This window comes from Schistocerca cancellata, chromosome 7, assembly GCF_023864275.1.
Source record: "Schistocerca cancellata isolate TAMUIC-IGC-003103 chromosome 7, iqSchCanc2.1, whole genome shotgun sequence".
Classification (NCBI taxonomy): Eukaryota; Metazoa; Arthropoda; class Insecta; order Orthoptera; family Acrididae; genus Schistocerca; species Schistocerca cancellata.
This window is the reverse complement of record NC_064632.1, coordinates 300,083,201-300,105,596: the sequence shown is the minus strand read 5'-3', so window position 1 is coordinate 300,105,596 and position 22,396 is coordinate 300,083,201. Positions and strand designations below refer to the sequence as shown.

At 40.9% G+C, this 22,396-nt stretch overlaps 1 protein-coding gene across 1 annotated transcript; it reads right to left on the bottom strand.

Moving 5' to 3' along the window:
* Positions 1 to 8: 8 nt before the first annotated feature.
* On the bottom strand, positions 9 to 21,954 carry LOC126092206 (SNAPIN protein homolog). Its single transcript, XM_049907695.1, has 3 exons — positions 21,783 to 21,954; positions 21,535 to 21,700; positions 9 to 148 (listed from the first exon to the last, which is right to left on the bottom strand). The coding sequence occupies exons 1-3, from the start codon at positions 21,932 to 21,934 to the stop codon at positions 32 to 34; spliced, it is 435 nt and encodes a 144-aa protein (XP_049763652.1). The 5' UTR covers positions 21,935 to 21,954; the 3' UTR covers positions 9 to 31.
* Positions 21,955 to 22,396: the final 442 nt, after the last annotated feature.

The window sequence follows — 22,396 nt, the reverse complement described above, 5'->3', positions numbered from 1 at the left end:
AGATGCAACTGCATCTGATATAAGATATCCTTCACTGTATTGAAGGGTTTGTTGCCTCCAGTGGTGAAGTGCTTGGCGTTGGCTCAAGTAAAGCTCGTCGCCGTGCTGACTCTTTCTCTATCAGCAAATGAACTTTATTCAGTCGATCCTGTAAACAAGACGAATATGTTTGTATTAACAAACAAAACCAACACTATTTATATGTTTTACAAGTTCTGTATCATAAAGGTATCAAAACAACTGTTGAAAACTATGCCAAGCTACAGTCATGGGAAAAAGTATTCATATACCATTACTCATGTAGAATAACTTTATTTACTAGAGTTAAAAATCACAGCCAGGGATATGCTTTGGCAAACTAACAGTATGGGGTATCCTCCCTAACCTGTACCTATAAAAGGGTTAACTAAATTAGCCTTCTGCAAAAAGTAAATAAAAATTCTGTACCAAGTGGCTTCACACAGTATGGGAAAAGTAGTCATACAAAGAAAATTATAATGCAAAGAAAATTATAATTTACATAAATATAATGACAATACTTTGTACGCATTCCTCCCCTGTGTATCACTTCTGTTAACCTCTTTGGCATAGAATGAAACAGATTTTTAGTAGCCTCTGAAGTGATACTTTGCCATTCTTGTTGTAGACATTGTTTCAGACCAGTCTTTCTTCGTAATTCATGTTTTCTGACAGTTCCTTCAAGCATACTCCAAAGAGACATTCAGTCAGATTAAGGACAGCATTAGAAACTTGAGAACATGGGGAGTTTGGTACAACAACACAGATGAACACTTTCCACAGTATGCTTAATGCCAGTGTCTTGTTGAAAGTAGTAAACTGTGCCTAAACCCATGCTATCAACATTTTTTTTTGCAGATTTTACTTTAGGATATTTAAACACTGAAATCTATCCATGTTACCAGATATAGCCATACATCCCCATATCATCATTCTTACACCACCTTGCTTCACCATGGGTTGAATGTGATTGTGATTCAGCTCAGTATTTGGTCATCTCTACACCAAAATTCTGCCATCATTTACATATACATTCAATTTAATTAAATTTACTATCACTAGGTTTAAGATAGATACTACCTACAGGAAAAGAGAACCACTTGTATGAATATCAAGAGCTCAAATGGAAAATCAGTTCTAAGCAAAGAAGGGAAAGCAGAAAGGCGGAAGGAGTACATAGAGGGTCTATACAAGGGCGATGTACAGGAGGGCAATATTATGGAAATGGAAGAGGATGTAGATGAAGATGAAATGGGAGATATGATACTGCGTGACGAGTTGCCAGAGCACTGAAAGACCTGAGTCAAAACAAGGCCCTGGGAGTAGACAACATTCCATTAGAACTACTGATAGCCTTGGGAGAGACAGACCTGGCAAAACTCTACCATCCGGTGAGCAAGATGTATGAGACAGGCAAAATACTCTCAGACTTCAAGAAGAATATAATAATTCCAATCCCAAAGAAAGCAGGTGTTGACAGGTGTGAAAATTACCGAACTGTCAGTTTAATAAGTCACAGCTGCAAAATACTAACACGAATTCTTTACAGACGAATGGAAAAACTGGTAGAAGCTGACCTTGGGGAATATCAGTTTGGATTCCATAGAAATGTTGGAACACGCGAGGCAATACTGACCCTACAACTTATTTTAGAAGATAGATTAAGGAAAGGCAAACCTACATTTCTGGCATTTGTAGATTTAGAGAAAACTTTCGACAATGTTGACTGGAATACTCTCTTTCAAATTCTAAAGGTGGCAGGGGTAAAATACAGGGAGCGAAAGGCTACTTACAATTTGTACAGAAACCAGATGGCAGTTATAAGAGTTGAGGGGCATGAAAGGGAAGCAGTGGTTGGGAAGGGAGTGAGACAGGGTTGTAGCCTCTCCCCAATGTTATTCAATCTGTGTATTGAGCAAGCAGTAAAGGAAACAAAAGAAAAATTCGGAGTAGGTATTAAAATCCATGGAGAAGAAATAAAAACTTTGAGGTTTGCCGATGACATTATAATTCTGTCAGAGACAGCAAATGACTTGAAAGAGTAGTTGAATGGAATGGACAGTGTCTTGAAAGGAGGATAAAGATGAACATCAACATAAGCAAAACGAGGATAATGTAATACAGTCGAATTAAATCAGGTGATGCTGAGGGAATTAGGTTAGGAAATGAAACACTTAAAGCAGTAGATGAGTTTTACTATTTGGGGAGCAAAATAACTAATGATGGTCAAAGTAGTAGGGAGGATATAAAATGTAGACTGGCAATGGCAAGGAAAGTGTTTCTAAAAAAGAGAAATTTGTTAACATCAAGTATCGATTTAAGTGTCAGGAAGTCGTTTCTGAAAGTATTTGTATGGAGTGTAGCCATGCATGGAAGTGAAACATGGCCAATAAATAGCTTGGACAAGAAGAGAATAGAAGCTTTTGAAATGTGGTGCTACAGAAGAATGCTGAAGATTAGATAGATAGATCACATACTCGTAGCTAATGAGGAGGTACTGAATAGAATTGGGGAGAAGAGGAATTTGTGGCACAACTTGATTAGAAGGAGAGATTGGCTGGTAGGACATGTTCTGAGGCATCAAGCAATCACCAATTATATCAGAGGCCAGTGTGGAGGGTAAAAATTGTAGAGAGAGACCAAGAGATGAATACACTAAGCAGATTCAGAAGGATGTAGGGTGCAGTAGTTACTTCGAGGTGAAGAAGCTTGCACAGGATAGAGTAGCACGGAGAGCTGCATCAAACCAGTCTCTGGACTGAAGACCACAATTTACTTTCGTCTGCGAACAGTTCTTTGTCCCAGAAACTTGTGTTCTTGCTTATATGCTCTCGAACAAATTCAAGTCTCAATTTCTTATTGTTCTTGCTGAGGTTTTCTTCTAAATACTCTAGATATATAACCTGCAGTAGTTAAGCTATAGTGAACAGCCCTTGGTATGACTTCCTTCCTGAACAGATCATTGACACATGCAGACAATGCAGAAGCTGACAATGTATGGTCTTTTTGACCATCCTTCTTAACATCTACATCGATACAGATGCTCTGCAAATCACATTTAAGTGCCTGGCAGGGGTTGCATTGAACCCCTTCACAATAAATCTATGTTATTCCACTCTTGAACAGTACGCAAAAAACACCTATTTCGTTCCGTGTGAGTTCTAATTTCCCTTATTTTATTATAATGATCATTTCTAACTATGTCGTTCAGCGTCAACAAAATATTTTCGTATTTGGAGGCAAAAGTTGGTGATTGAAATTTCATGAGAAGATCCTGCTACAATGAGAAATGCCCTTGTTTTAATTATGCCTACCCCAAATCCTGTATCATGTCTATGACACACTCTCCCCCATTTCTCTCAAAATGTACTGCTCTTCTTTGAACTTTCTCAATGTACTCCACTAATCCTATCTGATAAGGATCCAATACCACACAGCAGTATTACAAAAGATGGTGGACAAGTGTTGTGTAGCCAGTCTCTTTAGCAGATCTGTTGCATCTTTGAAGTATTTTGCCAATAAAACACTGTTTTTTGTTAGCTTTCCCCCAACATTTTCTATATGTTATTTCCACTTTAAGTTGTTTGTAATTGTAATTCCTAAGTATTTAGTTGAATTTAAGGCCTTTAGATTGGAATGATTTATTGCGTAACCAAAATTTAAGGAATTTGTTTTAGCACTCGTGGATGACCTCACGCTTTTCACTACTTAAGGTTAAGTGCCAATTTTCGCACCACCATGCAGATATTTCTTCTAAATCATTCTGTGATTTGTTTTGATCTTCTGATGACTATACTAGAAGACAAATGACAGCATCATTTGCAAACAACTGGTGACGGCTGCTCATATTGTCTCCTATATCATTTATACAGATGAGGAGCAGAAGAGGGCCTATAACACTACCTCTGGGAATGTCAGAAATCACTTCTGTTTTACTCGATGACTTTTCATCACTTATTACAAACTGTAATCTCTCTGACAGGAAATCATGAATCCAGTCAGATAACTGAGACAAAATCACAAGCTACTTGTGAGCGCTACAGTGTCAAAAGCCTAGTGGAAATCTTGAAATACGGAATCAATTTGAAATCCCTTGTCAACAGCACTCAACATTTCATGTGAGTAACAAGCTACTTGTGTTTCAAAAGACTGATGTTTTCTAAAACTGTGTTGACTGTGTGTCAATAGAGCATTCTCGTTAAGGTAATTCATAATGTTCAAACACTATATATGTTCCAAAAACCTGCTGCATATTGACATTAATGATATGGGCCTGTAATTTTCTGGATTACTCCTATTGCCCTTCTTGAATATTTCATTCTCTTTGTGTTAGCTGCTATGGTCCATCTCTTCTCTCATTATTAATGAGAGAATTTCTTCCTCAATATTATGGACTGCATAGTCGCCTGGCTTCTTCTAATAATATCACCTATTTCTGAAAATGATCTTCACTTTTCATATTGGGAGACAGCTATCTGCCATTCCTCTAAAGTTGTTTCCATCTGTTTGTGTACAAATAGTTTTTCTCCATAGATTGAAGCCAGCTGGTACACAATATTTGTTTAATTTTGAAAAAAGGCCAATCCTTTCATATGTGCAAATTAGGAAGGAAACACCACACTGTTAGTTTACCAAAAACATTTATGTTTTTGACCTTTAAAGTTATTCTTCATCAACAACAGTGTATGAATACTTTTTCCTGTTATTGTAAAGGTCTGTTCAAGAAATTACGGAACATTTGCAACTTAGTGCCAGTGGTTTATTGGAGCGAAACGCAGTTGGCATCCCTGCACAAGCTTGTGTTCAATGTGTAACTGCCGGAAGTTTCACTGTTGTATGTCTGTTAGTTATTGTTCAGTGCTGTATTGAGTAGAGTGCTGAATCATACAGTTTGCGAATTTCGAGATGGTATGATTATAGGAGCAATGCGTCTGCATTAAATTTTGCATGAAACTCAAGAAAACCTTTACACCGACACATTAAACGATGCAGGAAGCTTATGGTGATAAGTGCTTGTACCGTACTTGGTGTTACAAATGGTTCACACAGTTTAAAAATGGGCAGATAGAAGTTAAAGATGACCCTCACTTAGGACGCCCTTCGACATCTACCGACAATGCTCATGCCAAGAATGTCAACAAAATTGTGCTTGTCAGTCAAAGACTGACTATCTGAGAAATTGCAGAAGAATGTAACATTTTTGTTGGATTGTGTCTTCAAATCCTGACTCGGCATCTTTGGATGTGTTGTCTTGCTACCAAATTTGTCCCACGGTTCAAGAGTCAAGACCAGAAAGACCTTTGCCTCACAATATGTGAAGAGCTTTTGAATTGCACATATGAGAATGAGATGTTCCTTAAGAGAATCATAACTGGTGAGCAGCGAGTTTAGATTTCGTGGCATATGGTTGCAGGTGTGGTGGCTCTAAAGCTAAGTGATGACAATATTTTTTATGCACTGTATTCGAATATTAAATTTAGTAGTTTCCAATTGTTCATCCAAATATTAGCAGTGTGTTTACATTTCTCAGCATGCTGTTGCAGATGTAGCGGTTCTTAAGTTCTGACAAGGTTGTTTGTGCACTGTTATTCAGTTATTAAATTTAGTAGTTTTTAACAATGTCTCATGCTGTCTCTGATGGAATAATGGTTTAATAAACTTTTGCCCACTGTTTTTTATAGAGTTGTTTGCGCGTTGAAGTCATTTATTAAATTTAGTATGGTAGTTTTCAGCCGATGTTTCTTATTGTTTGTAGTGAAATATTTCAGTAAAACTTTCGTTCAACATGTTTAATTTCATTGAGTGTTCCAGTGGTCACTTGAATTTTTGTTTTGAGATATGAAATTGTGAGAATTTTTTGTGCTATTCATATTAGTTGTGGTTTAGTAGAATTAATAACAGTAGTTGCTTTTTTAGTAGAGAGAGAAATTCGAGATCACTGTTATTAATTCTTTAAACAGTTCTACTATTGTAATTGAATTTAGATAACACAGAAATTTAGTTTTTTCAGTAACTGTTAACATTTTACCATGAGTGAGAAGTGGGGGCCTTGTCGTGGGTTGGTAAGTAGTAGAGTACGATGTGAGATTTGTTCAAAGTATTTTCACTGGGGGGAATGCAGTGGGGAAGCCAGCAAGCATTCTAGTGAGATCCTCTCCTGGAAATGCAGAATTTAGGTGCAGTTACAAAATGCAAAGGAGGAACTAGATAGGCTGAGGAGGATAATGTGTGAGAAACAAAATGGCAGTTTCTGTAGATGGCTAAAAACACTGCTGTGAACAACTACATGATCCTAGCAATAAATGGTGTTCTAAGCCAGTAGGAGACATGAAAGCGTATCCCACCTTATCTATTGTCTTAGAACCATCAGTGTAGAAGATGATGGCACCCTGGAATTCTGCAAGGATGGCATGTACAAGAAGCCGAAAAACCATAGGAGTGACAGAGACCTTAAGGACCCTGGAATATTTCAGTCTTAATCCGTGGTCTAGGCACCATCCAAGAGGGGGCAGTGAGTGGAGATGAAGATCTTGACAGAGAGAAGTTATATGCATTATAACTTGCAATCCCACTCTTGGGCAGTTGTCATGAGTGAGACATCCCTCATTTGCAAAGAGGACATGGTACGCAGGATGGTCAGGGAATTGGTGAATGGTGATTGTATAAGAAACCAGGAGTTGGCTCCATTGTATCTATAGAGGGGGAATCCCCATTTCTATGAAGAGACTGTCAACAGGGCTAGTGCGAAAGGTACCAATAGCCAGACGCACCCCACAATGGTGCATGTCAAGTATTTGCACAGTGGAAGAAGCTGCTGAGCCATTAACCTGAGTACCATAATCTAGTCTGGACAAGACCAGAGCATGGTAAAGATGGAAAAGACTGGTACCGTCTGCACCCCAAATTGTGTGGGCCAGAGGCAGAGAGCATTAAGCTTCCGCATGCATGCAGTCTTTAAGTGGTAAATATGGGGCAGCCCCGCTTTCTATTTTTGGTCCACCACAGTACCTGTCGATAATGAGGGGGACCCATGGATATGGGGACAGCAGTGACAGCAGCATGGAGAATAGTGGCAGAGATGCCTTGCATGACTCCATCAATGCAATTCAAGAGGGAGGTGTTGAAGCGGAAAGTGGACACCGTCACAAAGATCATCATGGGATGACCAGTATAGGGAAGCCACGAGAGCAGGGAGGAGATCGTGAAATAAACAGCAGTAAAGGTGCCATGAGCGGAACTGAAGTGGGTAGAGGAACCATCATTGAGGAGATGCAAATCAAAGTCTCTGATAAGATGGTGAATTAGGCACTCCCCCACTGGGGATGGTATGCATTGAAGACCCCAAGGAGGAGAAACGGAAGCAGAAGTTGCTATATTAAGGTAGACAGTTCAACATAAGGAAGTGGCCTACCTGAATGGAGGTAGACATTACAAACGGTAATTGCCGTAGTCATTTGCTCTCTGTTCACTATTGTTTCCAGGTTCGTATGAAGGGGGATCCAGTCACTAATGACATTGGAGTGAATCAAAGTGCAGTCCCCGCCAGATGCTATCCTGGGGCTGGCATAGTTCTGACAGAACTCACGATAATCATGAAATGTTGGAGAGTGGTCATCACAGAAGTGTGTTTCTTGAAGAGCAAAGACAGAATGCAGAATGGGAGGAAACAAGATGTTTTATTTCCAGTACATGAAGATAATATCTGTTGCAATTCCACTGGATGATCATGTGGCAAGAGTCCAGGTTAGACATAAAGAAGCCAAGAGGTGGTCATGTCACTCAGTCAGTGGTTGTCACTGACAAAGATGGAGTGACATCCATAAATAAGATGTCAGCCACGGGTTGCGAGGGGGCAGATGGCACCTCCAGGAAAGAGAGTGGGGAACCTTGGTGGGCACAGGTGGTGTGTTTCATGGCCGAGTTGTGGTAGGAGGCTTCCGGCCTGAGAGATATCTGGGAGAGGGGTACCTGGGAGGGCAGTGAGGGAGGGGGGTGGAGGGTAGCCCCACCACTGGCAGGTGCCGAAGAAGGGGGGGGGGGGGGAGCACTTCTTTGGCCAAGGAGGGGGAGCGACTCCTGGATGGGAGGTTGTGGGAACTACAGGGGAGGGGGAGGGGGACAGGCTGGGGTAAGGAAGAGGTAGGAGTGGGAAAGACTGTAACAGAGGCACAAGTTGAAGAAAGTGACACTGGTTGGAGTCTCTCATAGTTTTTGCGAGCCTCAGCATAAGACAGGGATCCAGGGATTTGTACTCTTGGATCTTCTTTTCTCTCTTGTTAGTTGGGCAATCCGGCGAGCTAGGGGAGTGGCACTCATGACAATTGACACACAAAGGTGGCAGAACGCAGGGGCTTCTCTCATAGAGTGGGTGTCTACAATCACCACACAGAGGGTCCGCAGTACAGCAGGAAGACATATGTCCAAAATGCAAGCATCAAAAGCACCTCGTGGGTGGTTGGGACGTGCGGCTTCATGTCTCATCTGTAGCACATAACCTTGACCTTCTCTGTGTGGGTATCCCCCTCGAAATCTAGAATGAAGAACCTGGTATTGGTGTGGCTGTCTTTGTGACTCTTCTGCACATACCAAACAAAATGAACACAGCATCACTCCAGATTAGCACAGAGTTCCTGATCAGTTTGCACGATGAGGTCCCTATGAAAAATAACTTCCTGGGCCACATTCACAGGTTGGTGAGGGGTAATAGACACTGGGACATTGCGAGGATGATCACAAGCATGAAGAGCTGTAGACTAGGTGGGAGAAGAAGCTTTGGTCAACAGGGAGCCTGAACACATATTACTGAGAGACTCTACTTCACCAAACTTGTCCTTGATATTCTCCATAAAAAACAATGACTTTGTGGTGGTGAATGTGTCCCCATCTGTCCTAGTACAGATGAGGTAGCGGCAAAAGTGTTTCATCCCAAGATGTAAAGCCTGGCCCTCCTCCCATGGTGTAGCCAGGAAGGGAAGGCTGCCGGATCATACAAAGCAGCATTCAATGATCCTTCACCATTCTAAGAAATGGCAATTTGAGAACAGGCAGATTTTTGCAGCTTGATATGCTTCATGTACCAAGCAACCACCCTGATACCACCCACCCTGATCAACGCTCTCCCCATGGGTGCCACCCAGTCAGAGCACGGGACCGCCTGGCACAGCAGCTGTTGCCGGGAGTTCTGATGCTCCAGGAAGCAACTGCTCCTTGGTATACATGGAGAAGGAACAGCTCTGGTATCAGTAGTGTGATCCCTGTGTTGTCAGGGCCTCAGCCAGATGGGTGCAAAACAGCCGCACCACATGGACTAGCCACTAGCTACATATGCTGGTGACAGCAAGATCGAGTGCGCTACAGCGAGGAAGGAAGGGGGGAGAGGAACCCACACCATAGACGCTAGAGTTGCTGCTGCAGGGCACAGAAGCAGGAGGATCCTGCTCCATGAGGTCCACAGAAGCATCAGCTGGCTTGTGCTGTTGGTCTGTGGAGTCCTACGCAGATAAACAGTTGGTGGTGCACACCGGTGACACGGAGGCTGGCCGGGGTAAGGTATCACGTGGCAACACCATCAAAGACAATCTTCAAGTCGGCAAAGGAGAAGACCATTTGCCTTTGGTGAACTTCTTTGAGCCTTTCCGGTTAGCAAAGAAAGACTTGGGTGTTGTTTGGCTGGAGGGACTGAGGAAGTCTTCACTGGAGTACGCCTTCTATCCTTTCCAGCCTGCTGGTTGTGTAGCTGGTGGCTTCACCCCTTGAGGCGAGAGTTAGATGGCTTGTTGCACAGCTGGAAGGGAGGGGGGGGGGGGGGGGATGGTGATGCTGCCTTGACACTGGGTGCTTTCACAACCTCAGAGCTGAATTTGAGGTTGCATGTCTGCGTGGCCATGCCCTTAATGGAGCGAGGGGTAACAAGAACAGAACTATAGTAACAGATGGGAAAATGCAGGGTTCGTGACTGTCCAATAACTTGCGAGTGATTGGGTAAGGCACTTTTTCCTTTACCCGTATCTCCTGGACAGCTCGCTCATCAAGATACACAGGACAATCCTGAGAGGCGGCGGCATGGCCGCCATTGCAGTTGATACTGTAGGGAGGAGGAGGCAGATAATCGCCCTTGTGCGCAACCCTACCACAGGTTACACATTTGGCTGGGTGTCGACAAGATGTTCTAGTGTGGTTAAATGATGACAGTGGTAGCAGTACATTGGGTTTGGAATATATGGTCAGACTGTGATAATTTCATAACCGGCTTTGATCTTGGACAGAAGCACCACACTATCAGAGGTGAGAAAAAGAGTCCGGGTGAGCATTACGGAGGAATCTACAGTTTTCATCAGCCTGATCAGAGAGGTAAGATCGGATTTTGGCCTCAGTCAGACCATCGAGCAGCCTAGCGTAAGAAACACCACAGGAAGAATTCAGAGTTCTATGGGCCTCGACACCAATAGGGTGATCATGGAGAAGCGAGACAGCAAGCAGATGTGCTTGAGAGTCAGAAGTAGTCTCTAAAAGCAAAGTGCCATTCCCTAAACGAGAGCAGGATTTCACAGGGCGGACAATTGCATCAACACCTTTCTGAATTATGAACGGATTTACTGTGGCAAAGGACTAACCGTCTTCAGTAAGAAAGATCACGAGGAACTGTGGTGAAGTGGAAGGGTCTTTGAATTGTTAGCCTCATTCCATTTACGTTTCGTATATGTTGATTGTGAAGATGATTGGCTCATTGAGAGAAAATCCCCCACAATTGCCAGCATCTCCGATGGCGCGCTCCTTCCAACTGGGGGCCCCCTTCACAAGGGGGTGCACCTGCTATCAGTTATTGTTCACACCTCCTGAACACCTGACAGAGGGAACAATTGGCAATTTGGGAAGGTAGCAGCTCAGGCAGTCATCCTTCCCTGGCCCTGGCCTGTACCAAGGGGTATGTGCAAACCCTACCTGTCGACCTGAGGCCGGGAATTACGCGCTACCCAGTCTCCTGTTACGCGTCAGATGCGTGGGCCGTCCTTCAGGAGCACAGAGGGAGGAAGAAGAAAAAGAGGAACCTCAAACACCAAAGTGGAGAAATGAGAGGAGAAGGGAAACAAAGAAAGGAAAAGGGAATAGAAAACAGTTGTGAGATTGTTTTTATGTCAGCGACAGACAATGTGGAAATTTCCAATAACACCCCAGATGTATTCCCCAAGGGAGGGGAAAAAGAATAGCAAGAGGATAGACAAGCAGCATGGAAGGGAAAAGATGCTGCAAAGGCTGGGGCCCAGTGGTAGCCAAGCACGAACCCACCAAAAACTGGTGAGCCCCCTGGGGGATCTCATGCTCTTTGAAAGTTGCTTTCCATTAGAATGTTCTAAAAAGGGTAATAGCAGTAAAAGGAAGCCTAAGTGGCTGACTAGTGGCATAAGGATATCATGTAGAACAAAGTGGGAATTACATCAAAATGTTAGAAATAGTCACAATCAAGCTACAGTATCCCATTGCAAACAGTATTCTAAGATGCTTAAAAATATTATTAGGAAGGCAAAGAGTATATGGTACACAAATAGAATAGCTCATTAAACAAATAGAACAGCTAATTCACAGGATAAAATTAAAACCATATGGTCCGTCATGCAGGAAGTGTCTGGTCAGCAGCACAATGTCAACGACATTAAGTCAGTTCATAATAAAAATATTTCTGTTACTGACATGTCAGATATATGTACAGTATTTAACAATCACTTTCTGAGCACTGCTTGTGGATTAAATAAAATCTTAGTTTCTACAGGGAATTATATAACTCTCTTGGGAAATACTTTTCTGAGACTAATGTCTGAAATCATTGTATGTGATACTTACAAGGGGGCTCATGGGTATGACGGCATACCTAACAGAGTACTGAAGTAGTGTGCTGCACATGTTTGCCCTGTACCTAGCTACATTTGTAATTTTTCCTTTAAGAATGGTACGTTTCCTGAATGATTAAAGCACTCAGTAGTAAAGTTTCTTTATAAAAAGGAAGAAAGGGATAATGTAGACAATTTTAGACCTATTTCTATGCCATTAGTGATTGCTAAAGTTATTGGAAAAACTGTGTACGTAAGGATAATTGATCATTTTATTTCACATAATTTACTATCAAATATAAAGTTAAGTTTTAGAAATGGTTTAACAACTGAAAATGCTATTTCTCTTTTCTCTGTGAGGTACTAAATGGATTAAACAAAAGATTTTAGAACACTAAGCTTCTTTTTTTTGTTTAACCATGGTATTTGAACATGTTGATCACAAAATATTGCTCCAGAAGTTGGATTACTATGGGTAGCTCACAATTGGTTCACCTCTTACTTTAACAATAGCAGAAGGTCCACAGTGTTGAAAATGGTTATGATGTGGGGTCTGAGTGGGGCATAGTTAAATGGGGGCGGGGAGGTGCTCCCGGGGTCACTGTTGAGGCCACTCCTGTTCCTTATTTATATAAATGATATGCCCTTTAGTATTACAGATGATTCTAAAGTCCTTCTGTTTTCAGATGATAATAGCTTTGTAGTAAAGGGTGTTGTGTGAAATGTTGGCACTATTTCAAACAGTGCAGTTCACGACATAAGTTCATGGTCTGTAGAAAGTCATCTAATGCTAAATCACAGTAAGACTCAATTTTTGCAGTTTCTAACAAACCATTCAACAAAACCCAATGTTTTAATTTCACAGAATGGGCATACGCTTAGTAAAACTGAACAGTTCAAATTTCAAGGTGTTTGGAATATCAGCTTATTCCAAAGAATTAGCAGCTTTCACTCAGTTAATACTAGGCAGAAATCCAATATGCATTTGGATCACACTTCCTTGACTCTTGTGCAGAAAAGAATACTGCTGCTTCAATTTTCAATAAGCTACTACAAGAATTCAAAAATCTTAGCAGTAATCCAAGCACTTTCAAATCTACATGAAGAGTTTCTTCATGTGTCACTCCTCCTATTCTGTTGGGAAGTTCCCTGAAAAATTAAGCTAATTACTGTGTTATATTGTTGACCACATTTACATAAACTTGTGGCTTGTCTTTTTTTTTGGGTTCATGGACTTTTATATCTGTTATTACATTTATGCTGCAATTTCATGAACTGACACGTTCCATGACCTTGGAGATTTGCTCCTCAATCGGAACTCACTCTGTGTGTGTGTGTGTGTGTGTGTGTGTGTGTGTGTGTGTGTGTGTGTGTGTGTGTGTGTGTGAGTGTACTAATGAGAGGTATTGTGATGCCTGCAAGAAAATGTGGGGGAAATGGCCTGAATGTGGCGACACAATTCATGGCTCTTGCAGCACAATAATGCACCTGCACATTTATCTACATCTACATTCATACTCCGCAAGCCACCTGACGGTGTGTGGTGGAGGGTACCTTGAGTACCTCTATCGGTTCTCCCTTCTATTCCAGTCTTGTATTATTTGTGGAAAGAAGGATTGTTAGTATGCCTCTGTGTGGGCTCTAATCTCTCTGATTTTATCCTCACGGTCTCTTCATGAGATATACGTAGGAGGGAGCAATGTACTGCTTGCCTCCTCAGTGAAGGTATGTTCTCGAAACTTCAACAAAAGCCCATACTGAGCTACTGAGCGTCTCTCCTGTAGAGTCTTCTACTGGAGTTTATCTATCGTCTCCGTAATGCTTTCGCGATTACCAAATGATCCTGTAACGAAGCACGCTGCTCTCCGTTGGATCTTCTCTCTCTCTTCTATCAACCCTACCTGGTACGGATCCCACACTGGTGAGCAGTATTCAAGCAGTGGGCGAACAAGTGTACTGTAACCTACTTCCTTTGTTTTCGGATTGCATTTCCTTAGGATTCGTCCAATGAATCTCAGTCTGGCAATCAACTTTATATGATTATTCCATTTTAAATCACTCCTAATGAGCTCCCAGATAATTTATGGAATTAACTGCTTCCAGTTGCTGACCTGCTATACTGTAGCTAAATGATAAGGGATCTTTCTTTCTATGTATTCACAGTGCATTACACTTGTCTACATTGAGATTCAATTGCCATTCCCTGCACCATGTGTCAATTCACTGCAGATCCTCCTGCATTTGTGAACTTCCGATGTTATCCACAAGGTCATTTATGTATATTGTGAATAGCAACAGTCCTACAACACTCCCCTGCGGCACACCTGAAATCACTCTTACTTCGGAAGACTTGTGTCCATTGAAAATGACATGCTGCGTTCTGTTATCTAGGAACTCTTCAATCCAATCACACAATTGGTCTGATAGTCCATATGCTCTTACTTTGTTCATTGAATGACTGTGGGGAACTGTATCGAATGCCTTGCGGAAGTCAAGAACCACGGCAGCTACCTGGGAACCCGTGTCTATGACCCTCTGAGTCTCGTGGACGAATAGCGCGAGCTGGGTTTCACACGATCGTCTTTTTCAAAACCCATGCTGATTCCTACAGAGTAGATTTCTAGTCTCCAGAAAAGTCATTATACTCTAACATAATACGTGTTCCAAAATTCTACAACTGATTGACGTTAGAGATATAGGTCTATAGTTCTGCAAATCTATTCGACGTCCCTTCTTGAAAATGGGGATGACCTGTGCCCTTTTCCAATCCTTTGGAACACTACGCTCTTCTAGACATCTACGGTACACCGCTGCAAGAAGGGGGGCAAGTTCCTTCATGTACTCTGTGTAAAATCGAACTGGTATCCCATCAGGTCCAGTGGCCTTTCCTCTTTTGAGCGATTTTAATTGTTTTCTATCCCTCTGTCGTCTATTTCAATATCTGCCATTTTTTCATCTGTGCGACAATCTAGAGAAGGAACTACAATGCAGTCTTCCTCTGTGAAACAGCTTTGGAGGAAGACATTTAGTATCTCAGCCTTTAGTCTGTCATCCTCGGTTTCAGTACCATTTTGGTCACAGAGTGTCTGGACATTTTGTTTTGATCCACCTACCGCTTGGACAGAAGACCAAAATTTCTTAGGATTTTCTGCCAAGTCAGTACATAGAACTTTACTTTCGAATTCAATGAATGGCTCTCGCATAGCCCTCCTCACACTACATTTCGCTTCGCGTAATTTTTGTTTGTCTGCAAGGCTTTGGCTATATTTATGTTTGCTGTGAAGTTCCCTTTGCTTCCGCAGCAGTTTTCTAACTCGGTTGTTGTACCACGGTGGCTCTCTTCCATCTCTTACGATCTTGCTTGGCAAATACTCATCTAATGCATATTGTACAATGGTTTTGAACTTTGTCCATTGATCCTCAACTCTATCTGTACTTGAGACAAAACTTTTGTGCTGAGCCGTCAAGTACTCTGAAATCTGCTCTAAATCATCCTACCTTTTTTAATATTTCTATTTACGGCCAAAATCATCGATGCAGTAACCGCTTTATGATCGCTGATTCCCTGTTCTGCGTTAACTGTTTCAACGAGTCAGTTCACTGTTTAACTGTTCAAGGTAGTTTTCAGATAAAGAAATTAAAAAAATTCCACTGGATTCTTTGTCCCTGCCACCCGTTATAAACGTTTGAGTCTCCCAGTCTATATCCGGCAAATTAAAATCTCCACCCAGAACTATAACATGGTGGGGAAATCTACTCAAAATATTTTCCAAATTTTCCTTCAGGTGCTCTGCCACCACAGCTGCTTAGCCAGGGGGCCTATAGAGACATCCAATTACCATGTTTGAGCCTGCTTTAACCTTGACCTTCACCCAAATTATTTCACATTTTGGGTCTCCGTCAATTTCCTTCGATACTATTGCACTTTTTATCCCTATAAACACGTCTTCCCCTTCACTGTCCAGCCTGTCTCTGCGGTATACATTCCAATCTGAGTTTAGAATTTCATTACTGTTTACATCTGGTTTCAGCCAACTCACTGTTGGTGTGCGACTATTGCACGAAAAATGAAATCACTGTGTTGCCTCATCCTCGACACTCTCCAGATCTGGCCCCTGTGGACTTTTATTTATTTCCAGAGTTGAAATCCTGTTGAAAGGATGAAGATGTGCAATGATAGATGAGATAAAAGAAAATTCAAGATAGCACTTTGCACAATCCAGCAAGAGGTGTACCAAGACCGTTTCCAAAAGTTGAAATGGCATTGGGAGCAGGATAACAATTGTGGAGGATAGTGTTTCGAAGGATACCATGCACAGTAAGTAAAAGGTAAGCATGGAAAAATTTTGAGGGCAAAGTTCCAGAATGTTTTGAACAGACCTTGTTTATGAAGGTAGCACTAATCAGCCGAGAAACTGGGGGCACTGTGGTTCAGCTCTAACTTTAAATCACCACTAGTCAAAGGTATTATTAGAGTAAACACATCCAACCAGTGCAAGAAATATAGTGACCTTTTCTTCCTGTAAGATTATCTTCAACAAATAACTGGCAGCCAAACAAAACTGACTATCTGCACGCAAGACATGATGGAATTAATGTTATCTATAACACAGCTAGATAATAAAATGTCAATTATTTTCCTAGAGCTTTAAGTAATATTTGCACACTTACTTTATCTCTCAGTATCTTGGTCCTGAACTGGCAGATGTTTTCACAGCTCCACAAATAGTGGCGAACTCAATTACATCTAAAAGCTCTACTCATGTTACCTCTGTCCATCAGCTATAGCTACATAAATAGGCAGCATGAAGCACAAAACAATTGACAGAAACACAAGACACACTAATAAATTATAGCCCCCAGGAATGTATCACACATGGTGCAGCCTGTATCCCACCATTCATTATTTCATTCACGCCCCATGTTCTGTAAATCCTACTATCAATGAGAGCCTTCAGGGCTGCAGAATGAGTCAAGTTATAAATAAGCAGCAGCAGCCACTGTAGGGTACATCTGTAAATACACTCACAACAAAGCGTAACTAGTACTAACCTAATTAATGATGACTAGACGCATTACTTAACAGAAAATACAGGCTGGAATAACAATATGAATAAGGATAGATTACTACTGGCCACTTAGAGAAGGCACTTTTAAAAGTAGACTACGAGGTTTTTTAGCAGTCAGAAAAAATAATCATCAGGCTGAGAAACAAGCACAAACACACAAACGCATGCACACACGCGTATATATGCGTTTCTCAGTCTGATAAAGGGTTCTGGCCAATAGCTAAAAAAAGTCCAACACTGTATCTTCTCTCAATTGCTGATTTTATCAACTGCATCATACTAAGCATTTATTTAACTCTAATGGTTTCAAAGAAACTATAGCTGTCTATGTTCCAGTGAAACTGAAAGCCTCTTTAATGTGAACTCTGGAATTAACAGATATTTACATCACAAGAGTCCAATTGTTCTCATTAAATTACAGGAGAAACGATTCATAAGCACTTGTTTATTTTGCTTTTGAGTATCTGAGGACTTCAAATTTACAGGCTTCTATCTTCTGGCAGCCTAGACACCTCTGGAGGGGTGCGTATGCCATATAGACATAGGACTGTTATATTTCAAATGTCATATCCATACCTAACAACAGAAGCTACACAATACATTAAACGTCTTACTGCACCACAAACAGCAAACCAGATAGGAAAAAAAAAATAATAAAATTAAATTAAATTGATAACTCACTGAAAAAGCTTCCAGACCTCACGTCCCTAACTACAAACACTGCCAATGATTTCACACATCCAAAACCAAGGCTCAAATGAACACAATTCAACATATTACACCCAGTACATACACACAAAACAGCAGAGGGCACCATCGAACACAATAAGACAATATCTACAAGCGCAACCAACTCAAACTCCGCCCCGTAATGACATCACACACCACAACACCCTTACGTCACGGGTCAAAGCAGACGGAATCTGACACTTCCATTGACCCAACATCTATTACGTATTTGTGGTTTTTGTTAAGGCAGTGTTCCACAAAAGCTGAATCAGGCTTCCTCAGTCTCCAACATCTATGACTGGCAGTGTCCACAAAAGCTGAATCAGGCTTCCTCAGTCTCCATCATCTATGATTTTCTTCAAGCCTAGCGCAGACTGGCCTCCCAATCTGTTCCATGTAGCAAGACTGACACTTCCGGAATATGATCTTACAAACCACACTTTTTATGATGGCTAGCTGGTTGACTTTTGCATTGAACAAGCAACTACCTATTGTCTGAGGGACATAAAAAAGCCCACAGAAACCCTCTGCCTTCAAAATTTTACTTATCCTACAAGAGGTAATCTGCATCAGTTCTTTTCCAGTTTGTCTTTGTTGTTCATTGGGGACAGTAGGGACTTGGCTTACTACTTCATCTTTTTACTTAGAATTCTGTCAATGAGTCATTATTTGTAGCTATTTTTTTACTGTATTAAGTTCCTGGTCAAAGTCTTCTTGGAACATGGGGGTAAGAAGGAGATAGTGGATTATGTGGTGGATTGCTGCATGTTTACAGGTTCTAGGATGTTGGGAGGAAGCTGGGATGAATGTGTCAGTGAAGGAGACTCTACAATAATTTTTAAATTTATGGTTGCTGTATTCTATCTTCAAGCTACTGCCTCAACAAAAACCCCAAATACATAACTGATGAAGTCTTGCACACAGAGAAAAACAGGGCAAAACTTGGCCAGTTAGAAACTGAAAGATAGATGAGTATATCCCTGCACCTATTATTAAATGAGCAACCCCTAATCAATTATTCCGCCACAACTAGACAGAAGTAAAGCTTTGGGCCACAATCTGCGAGTGCATAAAAAGTTTTAGGCTGATGCATAACTTCATTCCTAGGTATGTTTAGTCATGTTAGTGTTAAATACATTAATTCCATATGTAATTTGTCAAAAAATCATCACTGAAGTAATTTCTCATTAAGCGAAGGATTGATACGTTTAGAAGTTGATATGTTTATCTTTACCTTATCATCATATTTATCTTTGTTTTATCGTCTTTGGAGTCAGTCGTGTACTTGAAAATGGGATTATGACCCAAAACCCAAGTTGTGCAGTAACCATAGCAAAATTCATGAAACAAGGGAAAAAATAGTGTTTGTTTATTTACTATGAGGCAACACATTGAAGGCTGCTAGTAATTACAATGAGTTTTTCACTCTGCAGCGGAGTGTGTTCCCAGTAGATTAAAACTGTGTGCTGGACCAAGACTCCTGCACTTAACCTATGCCAAGTACTCTAACAACTAAGCTCCCCAAGCACAACTCACAGCCCAACCTCACATCTTTATTTCCACCAGCAGCTCATCTCCTACTTCCAAAGGTCAGAGAAGCTCTCCTGTAGGGATAGGTTGTGAGTCATGCTCGGGTAGCTCCGTCAGTAGAGCACATGTCCGCAATAGGCAAAGGTTTTGAGCTCAAGTCTCAGTCCAACACAGTTTTAATCTGCCATCAAGTATCACAGCTTGATAATTTTTTTAAAAAATTTGCTAACAATGAAATTCACAAACAGTTGTAAAACTGTTTGCACATTTATGCCAGAAACGTAACTAAAAATTAGTCTGAACAACTTTCTATAATGTAAATACTATTCAGCAAACATTCCTTCATCAGTTACTGAGGGATGTGTGAGAAGCAGAGGATTACGCTCTATGCAGCACATGGGCTTCTCCCATTTCATGCTTTGCTGGTATTATACATTTGCTTTGTAATTAGTGCTGGGAATCAATATAAAAATACAAGAGTGACACACACACACACACACACACACACACACACACACACACACACACACACACACAAAAATCACATAATATCACGACACAGACACTAATGGCAGTAGCAATATGGCCTACATGATGAAGACTAATAATTGCTTGCATGTATGATTTGCTCAATAAAAGCCTACCAGTCAAATCAATCAGGGATACAATGGCAATACCAGAGTTCATGTTCATGGGAGACTTCCATGATCAACAAGACATGCTGGAAAGCACATATATGAACCCTAACGATGAGGCATTATTCAAATTCCTGGCAACCAAAAATGTAAGCAGCCTCTCTCTCTCTCTCTCTCTCTCTCTCTCTCTCTCTCTCTCTCTCTCTCTCTCTCTCTCTCTCTCTCCCTCCCTCCACACACCACTATTTACTGGACAACAGAACACTTGCTCTCAAACCACAGGTTCCATAGCCCTAACATCACTGACAGCTCAGGTGACACTAACATTGGAGACCTCCAATCATCTTCCCCTTACTTTGTCAACAATCATAACCTCTCCCTGCCCATCTGTCCTCCAACCAACAAACAGGGCTATCAAACACTATGTAGCAGCTGTCAGCAAAAAATATGAACAAATCATAGATGTTGAAGTAAATGCCCCAAATATTTGCAGACAAAGCTGATCTTAATCACAAAAATAACCAGATTGTGCCCGGCACACAATAAGTGGAAACAGAAAAATACACCTGACAACACCAACATAAAAGGACCCCATCTCCACAAAAAAAAAAAAAACCAAAAGAACATTTTTCTAACTCAACTTGGCAACTTCTGCATAAAGACTGGCTCAACAGTTTTGACATTAAAACTGACCAACACAATGATTCCCATACTAGGAAAACCAAAGACAGATCCATATCATTCATAGACATCATCATCAGGACTCTTTAATAAATACTGATTGACATGCTGACTAAATTTAATTAAAGTTAGAGAGAGAGAGAGAGAGAGAGAGAGAGAGAGAGAATACTTCCATTCCCGCAACTGAGTTCCGGGAACAACCACTCAAGTAACAGCCTACCATCATGGCTCATGACAGTACACAAAGTTAATGCCATGTTAGAAATCAAGAATGATTTCACATCATACATGTAAAACCATAAGCTTAATCAAACATACTACAAACAAACAACTGTAAATAAATTTGAGCAAGTAATAATTGAAAAATGTCTAATAAATGAACTAACTAAAGGATGAGCATCCTAATTAGAATTACATTGTACATTTATAAATAACTGCAAGATACCAACTTTCAGATAAAAGATTGTTGTAAAAATGCAGTAAAATATATAAACTGCCCAATACACTTAAAGCTGTCCTTGAGCTGTACCAGCCATCACGAAGGGGAGTGATATTTTAAAAAATATCTGCAACACTGACAGACAATACACTGCTGGCCTAATGATCACCCCAAGAGTTAAATAATGCCAACAAATTATGTCTTACAAACAGGCCTACCAAACTGGCAGTGTCTGGATATTACAAATCAGTTACTTGTGGCTCAAAGTAAATACTTCTGGTAGCCACTCCGTTAAATAACTAGGCTCATTCTGCCACATCTGTGTGTACCAAGGGGAAAGTGGCTGCTCTACTTATAACGTATTTACGCGGCTTAGGCTTTCAGCTGATGTGTAAAATGTTTCTGTATTATATGAAATTATTTAAAATTGGTTTGCTAAAAAATAATACCGTAATTTAAATTCTTTTTCATCCATTCCTCTGCAATTTGTTGTTGTACTGAGCGTTCATTCTCATATTTCACAAAATACTAACTAGTACCCTACAGTAAAGCAACGCCTGTGATGCTATTGTGACATATGATTGGTTCATAAACCGATCTTCTCTTACTTGTGCCGTCTGCAGGATGTTACTAACGACAGTTACTTTTTGTTTCGCTGTCATAAGTTTTTTCACATAGGCGTCCAAATCCAAGGGGCACTGCTGGGAATCTGAAATTTTCCTTAATTCCTCCGCGAGGCCTTCAATCTGTTGTTTCAACTCAACTTGGCTTATTCTGTTGGCAAAAGAAACAAGTGGTTCGTTTCGGATAGGCTATTATGACACTTATAAGTTAACCATCATCTCTATTACAGTACCGAGTTGCGCGAACTCTTTCATCCAGTTGATCAATCGTTGGCTTCAATAAACACATCAATCCTTCAGCCAAAGTATCGCGGGTAGGATTTTCGCAGAAATCTTCTGTTTTGTCATCAATTGAAGTTGTCGTACTCTCGGTGTCTAATTCCATGATGTTTATCACTGGTTTACATTGCGCTAGTGCAATCTTTGGAGGGTGGCGCGAAAGATCACTGCTGTACGCAAGTAAAGAAAATTTTGGTGACGCTACCAGTCAAAATAAAAATTAATTCATGGAACAATACATCCTCTGTACGGTTAGGCTGGAAGTTTAGCGATGCTTCGGTAAATAAAGCAGTGCAAAAAGGAAGCAAGTGTCAAATTGTAATGAGCCTAATAACTTACAAGAAAAGCAAAATGTGTTGATGGCACGGCACTTCGGTTGCTAAATCCTGATGAATCTGATCAAATACGAAAAGCGAACATAGTTATTTAAGTTAATAGGCTTGTTGACCGCAATCAATTTCCATAATTTTTTTCTGGGCTGTAAACCGCATCATAGCCTTCACTGTTGTGCGTAAACTAGAGGCACGTAGCAAATTTTAACACTTAATACTGCCTTCACTACTGCAGT